Source organism: Mus caroli, chromosome 17 (genome assembly GCF_900094665.2).
Source record: "Mus caroli chromosome 17, CAROLI_EIJ_v1.1, whole genome shotgun sequence".
In the NCBI taxonomy this organism is placed as follows: Eukaryota; Metazoa; Chordata; class Mammalia; order Rodentia; family Muridae; genus Mus; species Mus caroli.
In genome coordinates this window covers 22,742-35,007 of record NC_034586.1, presented here as the reverse complement: position 1 = coordinate 35,007, position 12,266 = coordinate 22,742, and the positions used below count along the sequence as shown (strand labels likewise).

At 43.4% G+C, this 12,266-nt stretch overlaps 2 protein-coding genes across 9 annotated transcripts in view; one reads left to right on the top strand and one right to left on the bottom strand.

Moving 5' to 3' along the window:
- Scaf8 (SR-related CTD associated factor 8) overlaps positions 1-9,674 on the bottom strand; it is a 177,328-nt gene extending 167,654 nt beyond the window's left edge. For 5 of the 8 annotated variants that reach the window (XR_003835293.1, XM_029471345.1, XM_029471346.1 and 2 more), the window contains exon 1: positions 9,223-9,502. Coding sequence is in view for 7 of the 8 variants with exons in the window: in XM_029471345.1 (XP_029327205.1) it covers positions 9,223-9,252 (30 nt within the window). In the remaining variant the exon portion in view is untranslated. Of the gene's footprint in view, positions 1-2,686; positions 2,749-9,222 lie in introns of all 8 variants that reach the window. The other 3 variants (XM_029471348.1, XM_021186088.1, XM_029471347.1) reach the window with 3 other exon arrangements.
- Positions 9,251-12,059, top strand: LOC110284226 (translation initiation factor IF-2-like). Its single transcript, XM_029471383.1, has 5 exons — positions 9,251-9,321; positions 9,377-9,995; positions 10,268-10,426; positions 11,259-11,318; positions 12,021-12,059. The coding sequence occupies exons 1-3, from the start codon at positions 9,251-9,253 to the stop codon at positions 10,292-10,294; spliced, it is 717 nt and encodes a 238-aa protein (XP_029327243.1). The 3' UTR covers positions 10,295-10,426; positions 11,259-11,318; positions 12,021-12,059.
- The last annotated feature ends 207 nt before the right edge of the window (positions 12,060-12,266 follow it).

Below are 12,266 nucleotides of genomic sequence, written 5' to 3'. Positions count from 1 at the left end.
CTACAGTGTACTTATATATAATAAATAAATAAATCTTAAAAAAAAAAACAAAACAAAAAGTATTAACTATCATGGGCAAGAAGAAATTTGCCAAAAGATCAAAGAACAAGACCTTTATGAAAGTTTTTAACTACGATCCCTCTTACCCACAAGATACACTGTGGGTATCCTCTTGGACAAAACTGTTGTCAAAAAGGATGTCTTTAGAGACCCAGCTCTGAAACACAGGTGGGAGTCCAAGGTCAAGTCTGAAGAATGATACAAGACAGGGAACAACAATTGGGTTTTTCCAAAAGTGTTACTTTTAGGGATCCACCATTAAAAATTAAAAGCCCCCAAAAGGTGAGGACTTCTGTACAGGGCTAAGTCACACCTTTCTGTTCTTGTTCAATACCTTCAAAGTGCACTTCACAAGGGCCAACCTCGGTTTCCCATTTGCACATGCACAGCACCCTCCTAACCTTTCACAGTTCTAAAGAGCGGCTGAAACATGCTAATCTGGGGGGAAAGGAAGAACTTTACACAATAAACACAAATGCCCCCCCATATCTGTGGCTTTTACATCAGGGACTTCAACTATCACTAACCAAAAATAATCAGGAAAACTGTTCATACTGAATGAGTACTGACTTCTCTTATTATTCCGTAAACAATATTATTCCCTAAATGCATGGTGTTTACACAGCATTAGCGGTAATCTAGACATAAGTGTAAATAATGGAAATATGCAAATCATATTCCTTTTTCTGTAAAAGACTTAAACATCGAAGAACTGAGTATCTGCAAGGATGCTGTCCTGGAATCAATACCCTTGGCACATCCAGAGATGACGATTATAAAAGTCACTCATTTTTATAAAAGTTCTAAAAAGCATGTAAGCTACACATTTCCAACAAAGTGAACAGGTGATAAAGATAACTTAATATATAGATGTTTTTGTCTGAAAATTTTTTACTTGAATTCAAGATTTATGTTAAAGATTAACTACAAATTACTCCGTGGCTAAGGGCTCCGTGATAAGGAGCTCAGCGAGCCCAAGGCCCCACTCTCAGTCCTAAGAAACAGATAAAAACTTATGGGAGGATTTTTACTGAACACTTGAACTACTTGATTAATCCCAATGCTGTGTCAACTTTATTGCATCAAAAACACATTACTAAATTAAAGAAAGCCATTAAGGCAGTTTGGGGCAACTGTTTCAGTGGCACTATACAGAGATGTCTACAGTACTCTCCAGGCTGTACACACAAAAGTATATGACTTCAAGAGTTTTGGCCTTTAACTGTAGGGAAGAAAAGGACCTCTGAGAAACACAGCAAATTCAGAAGGTGTTAGATCAAGGAAAAATAGATTTTAAATAAAAATCTATTCCTTTTCCAAAACTTAAGCTTTTGATGCACATTTACAGACATTACCCATGGAGTAACTCTATCTCAATTACAGAAGAACTGACCCTTGAGGCTGCATCTTATAATAGTTGTTATTCTAAAAAAACAAATGAATAGTCAGTAATTCTCAAATAATATTCAACAGCACTGTTATATGTCCCACTCTCGGGGAAACTGGTCTTCTCCTGGCTCAGTCTACCGCGAGCACTATAGGGGCAGAGCAATCTGGTAGAGGTGAATACTTGGACTGTCCAGCAGCACTGGGCCTAGAAAGAAGGATCCCAGAAGCCAAGAATGCTGGAACCAAAGGGCCTGCTTGCCTGGCTCTGCAGGGAGGCTGGGGAGAGAAGGGAATAAGAACAGAACCCCTGAGAGGAGATAGTCTTTTGTTTGTCTAGTTATCACCATATCTAAGAAGATAGACAACTTCCTGGTATATGGTTCACAGTCACTAAGTAACTAACAATGCATCAAAGAATGCAATCATAGGCCTTTCAAGTCAAACTATAAAAGTGACAGACAATGTAAGCTGCAGATTGTAAACACTTGCTTGATACACATTCACTTATCATCGCTAACTGTCTATAGGGAGTAAAAGTGTTCTATTTCTCGCTCTTAATAAAAAAGGTAATGTCAAAGCCTAAGACGCTTCTTGACCCACAGTGGTACACTTACAAACCATTCCTATACCTTTTATTTGGTTCTTATCAGTTCTTATAATGCAGGATAAAGATGAACATATGCATAAAATGTGAATCACAAAGACCAAATACCATGTTTACCATTGAGTTTGAGACAGATCATGTAAGCAACCACAGGCTACACAGCACTGTTCACCAGCCCTAACTTCTTTAAATTCAGACATCCGCACCACTGACTTACCCCTCTAGTAGATAATATAACATCTGATTTAGTTTCTCTACTCCTATAGCGCACCTCATAAATTTATTTCCAACCATTAAATTATGAGGTAAGTAGTTCATATTAAAATTGTTATCAAAAATGTAGTGAAATTATGTAGAACAGCATAATGCAAGCAAATTTAATGCAATTTACGACACATGCTCATTAAGCCCAGTAACTTAACTTCTTCCCCATTTTTAAAGAAATAGCAACATTTCTTATAAAGCAATTAAGTTTTATTCCCTGTATGAGTCTTATAAAAGTACTAATAGGGTCTAAGTGGCAAACTCTATGTGCTTCCCAAGTACTACCCATACAAGCAATACAGAATTTCACTACCACATTAGACCTAACATTTCCCCAGAGCCTGCCTTATGTGGGTATAGTCATCTTACTATGCTTCTTGTGTCCATGCTGCTGGAAAGCAGTCTGTACAAGCAGGAGTAGAGGCACAATCCTGAGAGAGAGGAGTAGAGAAAGATGTTGAGAAAACAAAAACAGACAAAACGAGCTCACTAGAGTCTGAGCTCAGCCAGTGTTCAAAGGTCATGGTTGATCACATTTTTGTCATAACTACTATGAGTTAGGAACTGTCCATTAACAGCAAATCTGGCCCTAGAAAAAGATATCTGATATCACATATGGAAGTAATAAAATCATCATTAATTCTAAATTACCTATTGCAAATGATCATAAGATATGACTGTGCAGGAAGAGTAAAGTATACAAGTCCCTTAAATATCAACAGAATTACTCTAACAAACTTAATGCTAGTCTAGGACACATGAATTTCAAATGACCATTTTTTGTGATCCTGAATTGTTGAGATTATATACACTCAAATCATGCAGTATCAAAATCTACTCAATCTGAGTCACTCCTGTAGTCTAAATGTTGTTACTGTAAAAAAGAACTTGTTAATTATTTTAAAGCAGTAATCCTAAACACCGTAAACACAATTACTACCCAACACAAAACTCTGACCTGCCCCAACTTTGAAACCCTCAGTGAAGAACCCCCGCCTCCATACTTAAGTGAAAGTTAAAACAGATTAAGAGTTCTGACTTAAAATTTTCACCTAATCGATATTTCAATTGTATTAAGTCAAAGACTCTTTCTCCCACTAACAGAATACTCAAGTAAAGAAAATGACTTCTGTATTTTGAAAGCAAATGTCCAGAAATGTTAGCTACCATCACCAGCTACCAAATAAATCATCCTTTGCTCATTTACTTGAGACAGACAGGCATGTGGCTCTACAATGTACTCTAAATGCGCCACTGTGCACTGAGGATCTGAAGCAGCGCCGTCACTGTTCTCACTGAGCTTGTAACCTAGGTAAAGACTAAGTACTTAAACGTGGAAAGTACAAAGTGCTGTACGACAACTAATTCTCAACAAGATTGTTACCCTCCTCCTCCCATAAGGGAAACTGATAAAGCTAAAGACACCAAGATGGCACCAAGGGAGAGGGCTACACAGCATTTAGTATGTAAAAGCAGAGATGCTGCTGAAGGACCAAGTGCTCCACACAGCAAAGAGTCACGCAGCCCCAAGTTAGGAAGCACAGTCTACACCACTGGTGTGGAAGAATTATGCTATGTGAAGTGAAGGTCCTTAATTTAAAGCACTAAGTATGTTCCATCTTTAAATAATTTTCAACAACATGGAAAGAAAACTACAGCCTGATTCTATTAACCAAACTTCCCCTACAAAACAAGACAACAGAGAAAAGGGTAACACAGCCCTGAAAATCAAAGAGAAATGTTCTGCAAATGCTTCCCGTAAGTGTTTTTCGAAACTGAGCCATAAACTTTTTGTGTTACTCTACCTGTTTCATGTCTCAACCAACCCAGGGTTACTACTAGATACTGATGGCAAGGTTATAAAAAGTTCTGTAGTTACTTACAAACCGCCCCCTCGGAACACAAAATTGGAAGTGAAATGTAGACTAAGAAATATCCTGGGTAGTAGAGTGAGTCTGGCAAGTTGTGTATCTTACAGTGGATCAGAGTAAGTTATCCAACTAACCAAAGAATGCCAAGGACAGAAGACCACGATACCCTACCAAGAATAACCAGGGTCAAACATGCTGCACGCATCTGTGATCTCACTTCAAACACTGGAGAGGTAGAAGCAAGAAGACTGTTCCAAATTCTAGACTAGCCTCCTCTACACACAGTTCCAACTGAGGTAGCCAATACTCTACCTCAAGGGTCGACTATTGGTAGACTGCCAATACTGTACCTCAGAAAGACTGGTCAACTTTTAGAAAGATGATAAAAGAATTGTCAGAATTTAGAAACTGAGATAAATCTAAGAATTAAAGTGCAGTGAATCTTCTAGCATCTTAAACCCAGAGACCCCATCCTACCTCCTACTCAGTCCACTCAGAACAAGAAAAATAAAGTATTTTATGGGCCAAGTCGTCTATACTACCATAAGCAGCTATAAAAACAGGCTATAGAAATTCATCGCCAACTAATATTTTATTATGTTAAAGAGTTACTATTAATTTTTTGATGTGTGAAAAATATATACTAGGGCTTTTTAAAATTTTTAAGTTACATGACTCTAATACTTAACTAAAAATTACCCTCCTCTAACTCTGCCCAGATATAACCACTGCTAACCCACTCTTAAACTTTTCACCTTAAACAGTGAGTTTCAAATTTTCTTCCCCAATTGCACTGAAATTTTCTAAAGAAGTTATTTATCATATAAAGACATTCCCTTCCCTTTCTCTTTTCCTTTTCTAAAACAAAGCATGAGAGAAGAGGCCCCTATAAGAACAGCCTCCATTCAGTTAGTAGCCTTCAATATAGTGCAGACAGCCGTTCACATGAAGATGCTCCCAAGAACACTCAGGGCAGGCCCGATACAGTCGTCCGTCCAGTTAAGCTGTCCTTCCCACTAGATGAGGACTCCAAGTCTCTGTAAGAACTGACTAGTTGGAACAAAAGCAAGTAGAGTTCCTCATAATGACTAATTCCATCTGATTTAGCTGCTCCCTCACACACTGATTCTCATTGAGTCTTCCAAGGTAAGGACAAACTTTCTCTCATTGTATCAGAATTGGCAATAATGGCCATGGGATTAACTCTCATTCAACTAAGGGTAATGAGGAGGAATTTACTCCAAAATTCTTGAACAAGGATCTCCTAATGTAATAATCTTTAATGTAGTGGTGAAGGACAGAGAAATCCTTTGAAAAATTAGGAGGAAGATGATAGGCGATAACTCAGACTGAAATTCATTCACATTTTGCAGATTAATTTTAAATAAATAAATCAAGCTGTATTCTTAGTTTCACAATTACTAGCATGCTATTTCCAAGAAAATGTTTTTTGATGAATAACAGAATTATATAATTATATGGAATATAATTATAAAGCCTGAGACTTAGCAAGCCTTTGCTAACCCTTCTTATTTTAAACATCTATTTGTCTTGCTTTTTGTTTCAGACACAATTGTACAATATGGCTTAGTCTGGTGTAAAAAAGTACATAGCCCAGACCAGCCTCAAATTCAGAGCAATCCTCCTGTCTCAAACTCTTAGGTGCTGGAATTACAAAGTGTGTATCAAGACATCCAACTTTCATATTTTAAGCATTTGAAGGTTTAAAAATATCTTGCTACCAAACAGTAATGATACTTTTTTGAGCTAGCCAGGAGTGTAGTGCCACACACCTGTAATCCCAGCACTCAGGATGCTGAGACATCAGTAAGACCCTGTCTCAACAATACTAATAATAGTCATTATTACCATGAGCTAAATGTTGATGCCTTAAAAGCCAAATTCACTATGAGNACTTGAAAACATGATTTCCTCCCAAGCCTGTAATTCAGACTCCTTCTTTTTTGTACTTTGCAAACATGACTTAATAGAACAGCAATGAATGAGCTGCTCCAGTGTTCAACTGCAGTAACAAAGCATACACCACAGCAGCCATATATGCAGAACGGTAAATCAGGCTTTCTCTTCTAAATTAACAAGGCTATGCATTTTGTTCTTAAACAAAAGTATACAGGGACCAAGGCTGGTGCAAGCCTCTATAATCCTGCTACCAGAGAGGCTGAGGCAGGAGTATCACACAATAAGTACAACTCCTGTCTGGACTACAGAGTTAGCNCCACGTGTCACCAGCCTAGGCAATCTAAGTGAGGACTTCTCCCAACTAAAGAGGACTGGGAGGGACATCTATCTCTGAGGTGAACCCTTGCCTACTGCCAACTTCCAGTCTGACGGTACGTCTCCTCAACCTTGAGTCTATCCTCTACTTTAAGGCTAACCACACTTCAAACTGATAACATCATTATCAAAATAGAAANGTAAAGATTTAAGTAGTCTGAAATCCTTAGGGGAAAAAAGGAAGAGAGAGAAGCAGTGCAACACAGCCAGGACTGCTCCAGAAGGCAGCACACCCCACAACCCACCAGCCCTGTGCCCACCAGCCCTTTTCCTTCCAATACAGCCCACCCTCACAGTTCCTTCTCCACACTGCTCTAGTGTGCTTTCAGAGCACTAATACTTGTTTACACCTATCATGGTGGGGAGCTCCTATAAAGCCTCTTGGGAAAGGAGGGCAGACACATTAGGAATCTCCTAAACAAGAAAACTAAGCACAGTTGTCTTAGTCAGGGTTTCTTTTTTTCTTTTTGGTTTTTCGAGACAAGGTTTCTCTGTATAACCCTGGCTGTCCTGGAACTCACATTGTAGACCAGGCTGGCCTCAAACTCAGAAATCTGCCTGCCTCTGTCCCAAGTGCTAGGATTAAAGGCATGCGCCACCACCGCCTGGCTTTAGTCAGGGTTTCTATTCCTGCACAAACATCATGACCAAGAAGCAAGTTGGGGAGGAAAGGGTTTATTCAGCTTACACTTCCATACTGCTGTTCATCACTTGGAACTCAAGGAGGTCAAGAAGCAGCAGCTGATGCAGAGGCCATGGAGGGATGTTCTTTACTGGCTGGCTTCCCCTGGCTTGCTTGGCCTGCTCTCTTATAGAACCAAGACTACCAGCCCAGAGATGGCACCACCCACAAGGGGCCTTCCCTTGATCACTAATTGAGAAAATGCCTTACAGCTGGATCTCATGGAGGCACTTTCCCAACTGAAGCTCCTTTCTCTGTGTCACTCCAGCCTGTGTCAAGGTGACACAAAACTAGCCAGTACAACAGTGGAAGAGGGTTAAATTCGGTAATTTGGAAATAAGTGAGGTTTTGCTGTTGTTGTTGTTTTAGTTTGAGAGAGAAATCTCTCTATTACAGTCCTAGCTGTCCTAGAACTCTATATGTACACTCATACATGTACATATGGCCTTGAACTCCCATCTTCCTCTGCCTCTCAGAGTACTAACATCATCAAAGGCATTCACCAGCAGGCCCACGTAAGAAGGAACTTTTTTGTAACTAAAGAACTTCATTATTAGTGCTGTATGCAGCAAATTAAAAAGCAACTTGGCTGTTTTCTTATATAGTTAACAACATACTAAAAAGTTATTTACAGGGACCGGGCAGTGGTGACGCACGCCTTTAATCCCAGCACTCGGGAGGCAGAGGCAGGCGGATTTCTGAGTTCAAGGTCAGCCTGGTCTACAAAGTGAGCTCCAAGACAGCCAGGGATACACAGAGAAACCCTGTGTCGAAAATCCAAAAAAAAGTTATTTACATTATTACTAAATTCCTTTTATTCCATATTCTAAATATATATTCATTGGGAGAGAGAATTAAGTTTCATAAGAGGATAANTGTCCATATTATCAGTTATAAATTCACAAGATTTCCAAATGCATTGCTCTCAGTATCAGGAAGTTCAGGAAGTTCACCACTACTTAAAGTAAGACGCATATTCAAGAACTTAATCTAACTTTCAACAACCCTTTTTGCAGCCTTTCCCAAGGCTACCTACCATAAACAAACAAAAATTACGATGAAATTGCAGAAAGGCATTTAAGAGCACTGTCCCATTTGGACAGCCACAGATGCTATTTTTAAAACTCATGTACTTAAGAAATTAAATGTCATATTACTGAGCATTAACATCCCCAAATCAAAAGTTCTGAAAACTATGCTAATTAGCACACATTTAATTATGTTTCTAAAAGGTACAAGTAGATAATGCTGAGCTGAGCCGGTATTTGCTACATTTAATGTCCGAATTGCTATTATTCCTTAAGAAGAAATCGAATTTATTTTGTCGAAGCCTGCCTTCCAATCAGATCAGTAAACCCAGCAAAGAGTAAAAATTGGACACCTGCATTAAAAAAAGAAAATTAAAAATCTGCTTGGCCTGACATGTGAATGAGGCCCTGGCAAATGATTCTCCTAGCTTCTAACCCCCTCTGAGTGCACACTGTCTCTTTTCCTCCCTAACTGATGATCAGAAGGGCAAGCAGAAATTTAAAAAAAGGGGGGGGGGGAGATCGCAGAATAATGTTGCCTGCTACCAACCATCCAATTAGCGAAGTCCCTGGCTGCCAAGTCACCTAGTCAACAGAACCTCAATAATAAACACTACGTGTAACGTGACCATGGATCACCACACCGTGGGTCCTCTCCAGGGCCTCGCATCCGTGTGGCAGCTTCCTCAGTTACCACCGGGGAGGGCCTGCAGAGTGATGTCCTGCAAACAGTTCAGACCCTGCCAGGCCACGGGCCGCGCGCGAGGTGGGAGGTGGGGGCTGGGGGGTGATAGTCCTCGGTGGAACCCACCCGGAAGCGTGGCGCGGCCGCCTGGGGGACCGGCCCTCCCCCTGCCTTCCCTCAGCCCTGCCCGGCCCCGGGAGGGGCGCGGGCCGTTCCCCTCCCCCACGGCCGCCCGGCCGCCGTCGCCCCACCCGGGGGAGGCTGCTTGCGGCCCGCGCCCTTGCTCGGCACGCGAGCCCCGGGCCGTGCGGGGCCTGGCGGGGAGGCCGGGCTGCGATACGAACCTCGCTGTTGAAGGTCTTCACGGCCTCCATGTTGTCTGCGCAGAGGCCCGGGGCCCAGCGGAGGAAGAGACGGCGGCCGGGCGCGAAGGGTGCGGAAAGGCGGGCGACAGGCCCAGGAGGCCGCGAAGCACTGCGAGCAGGCGACGCTCCTCAGCGCCGGCGAGGCCCCAGCATGGCCGCGGGGCGGGCGCAGTGAGCAGAACGGAGGCCGCCGGGGCGGGTCGGCGGCGGGGGAGGGGCTGGCGCGGCGCCTTCTCTGCTTCTCCGCCCCGCTCGGAAGCGGCCTCCACACTCAAGCTTCGGCCCCCTCCACTCCCCACCCCCTTCTCCTCCTTCCTCTTCCTCCCACGGGCTCCTGTGTCACCTCCCTGCCTCCTAGGCCGCGAGAACCTGCAGCGCGCAGCGAAGACACAGGAGGAAGCGCTGACCGCGGCGGCTGCGGCATCCAATATGGCGGACGCGGTCGAGCCGCGCACTCGGAGTCGGCGGCGCCAGCCAGCGCGCCCCCTGGCGACCAGGCCGCGCGAGGTCCGCGGCCGCGCCAGACCATAGAGACGGCGTGGGCCAGAGCGTCTGGAGTCGCTGCGGCGGGAGCCGGGGACCCGGGGCCCTGGGCTGTCCTCATCCCCGGCCGCGGGAGCGAGCGCTGCGGCTGGACAGAGGGGCTCCGGGTGGCCGATCCCGCGGATGAGCGCCGCTCTGGAAAAAAACAAAGTGCAAGGGAAGAGACCGAATGGAGGAAACTACGGTGTCTCCGTTGCCGCTTCCGGATGGTATGGCACCTGCGGTGGAGGAGGGATTGAAGTGCCTTTGAGAACTTTAGCGGGTATTGACTTAGATTCCTCGTCGCCACCATTGTGCCCCCGCGTCCTGGCGGTGGGGAGCAGACGCTGCACACACGAGGTGGCTCGGGTCGCGTGCAGCCGCCGTGCGGGAAATGCGAGCTGCCCGAGCCGGGCCTGGGCACCCCGCCCCCGTTTGGACGCGGATATGCAACCTGGTTTTGTTGTTGTTTGTTTGTTTGTTGTTGTTTTTGTTTTTTTAGGAGATGGGTTATTCCCAAGGAATTTGACCCCAGGTTATCGGAGCAGAGGGATAATTGCGGATTTTAGGATCCAGACGTGCTAACTGTGAAACTGCTTCGTGCTTGCTTAAAGTTAAACCGGGGCGGGGGAACGATTGTTCCCACTGAACGTTCCCACAGGTACTGCTAATTGCCTTCGCTCTTCCCAAATTCATGCAAAAGGAAGGGGGCGGGGGAATGGGCTGCTTTGGATTAGTGTTTCCTAAGAGCTAAGTCACGAGGCTTATGAAATAGTCTTTTAAGTCGGCTTCATTCACAGCTTTGTTCCTGGTGCTGGCCATTTCGAAGGTAAAAATTATGATGGGACGCTTCCATTTTGTCACCTGCTATCTCTAAAGCAGATCATCTCCACCTCTTCCAGTACTCACAGGCCTAAACCTGACGATCCTGCTGTCTCAGAGTAGCTTGCATTTTTCTGGACAGTAGCCAAAATGATCTATATTAGACACATCCCTTGCTTAACCCCCTGTGATACTTTTCCATTGCCCTTTAAATACATCCTTCCATCTTGCAGTGGTGTGAAGGCTCTGCTACCTCTCTGCACATGGCAGTCTTCCACACTGCCCCTTGACAACAGAGAGCATTTGTCCATAAGAGATGATAAAACTGAAAAGTTCCATCATATGATGTCAGAGACATTTTAGCATAGCAGTGCAGAGAGTATCTCATGTTAGAGATGGTTCTGGCATAAGTAAACCTATCCTACTACCAATAGAATAATTAAAGTATAGAATATATAGTTTTATAGTGCCATGGCATTGGTAATTTATCATACCATTTATTTTATTCTTACAGTATATGTCTTCTAACTAGAAAGGGGTCTGTATGCATATAAGCCCATGTGTACAGGAGTGTGCATGTGGAGTGGTATGTGATTTTAATCATATGAATGCCCAAATATGCATAGATCATGGACTTATACAATGGCAAATGAAAGATGTCTCTCTTTCAGGAGAACCCTTGGAGACACTACCTTTCCCACAGAATTTCATTCAAGGAGCTCAAAGGCCAGGTTAGTTTTACAACATTTACTGTTACTGTAAGCTAAGCAAAGTCCACCTCCTCCTTCCACACTTCTGAAAACTACAATTTGTCTCCTGCTGCTTCTACCATTTTATTTTGATAATGTCAGAATGAGCATTGTTCCTACATTACACCAGCCCATCCATCCCTCTCCACTTCGAAATCCTCCGTCCCCCTACCCTTTAGAGTTCATAATCATTTTTTATTATTTTTAATATCCCCCCAGTTCAAAATCAAACAATTATTCATTTTTATATTTTTTATTCTTCTCTCATACAACACATTCCCAACTGCAGCGTTCCCTTTCTACGCTCAGCCAGTTCCTGTCTAGTTTGCCTTTCCCTCAGATCCCACAAACAACCACAGCATGTATGCAGAGAACCTAGCACAGACCCCTGCGGGCTCTTCAGTCTCTGTGAGCTCCTATGAGGCCTCCTTCAATGATTCTGTGGTCCATGTTTCCCAGGTGTCCTTCACCCCAGGCTCCTACAATCCTTCTTCCCCTATTCCATAGGGTTCCCCAAGCTCTGCCTTTGGTTGTGGGTCTCTGCATCCATTCACATTAACTGCCGAAGGAAGCCTCTCTGATGTCAATTGGGCTAGGCACTAACGTATGAGTTTGGGAATAATTTTATTAAACTTTTTTTTTGAGGGGAGGAGGGGTTCATCAGTCGTGTTTGTCTCGTTGCAGGAAATATTTTTAAAAGGCACCATCCACCTGGAGGGCATCATCCTGAGTGAGGTAACCCAATCACAAAAGAACTCACATAATATGTACTCACTGATAAGTGGCTATTAGCCCAGTGCTTAGAATACCCAAGATACAAGATACAATTTGCAAAACACATGAAACTCAAGAAGAACGAAGACCAAAGTGTGGACACTTTGCCCCTTCTTAGAATTGGGAACAAAACACCCATGGAAGGAGTTACAGAGG

Excerpts from the sequence above, each read along its gene's own strand:
- LOC110284226 (XM_029471383.1), top strand. The coding sequence starts at position 9,251 with ATGTTGTCTGCGCAGAGGCCCGGGGCCCAGCGGAGGAAGAGACGGCGG. Across the intron at positions 9,322-9,376 it reads GGCGCGAAGGGTGCGGAAAG|CGCCGGCGAGGCCCCAGCAT; the intron begins GCGGGCGACAGG and ends GACGCTCCTCAG. Across the intron at positions 9,996-10,267 it reads TCCGTTGCCGCTTCCGGATG|GAGATGGGTTATTCCCAAGG; the intron begins GTATGGCACCTG and ends TTGTTTTTTTAG.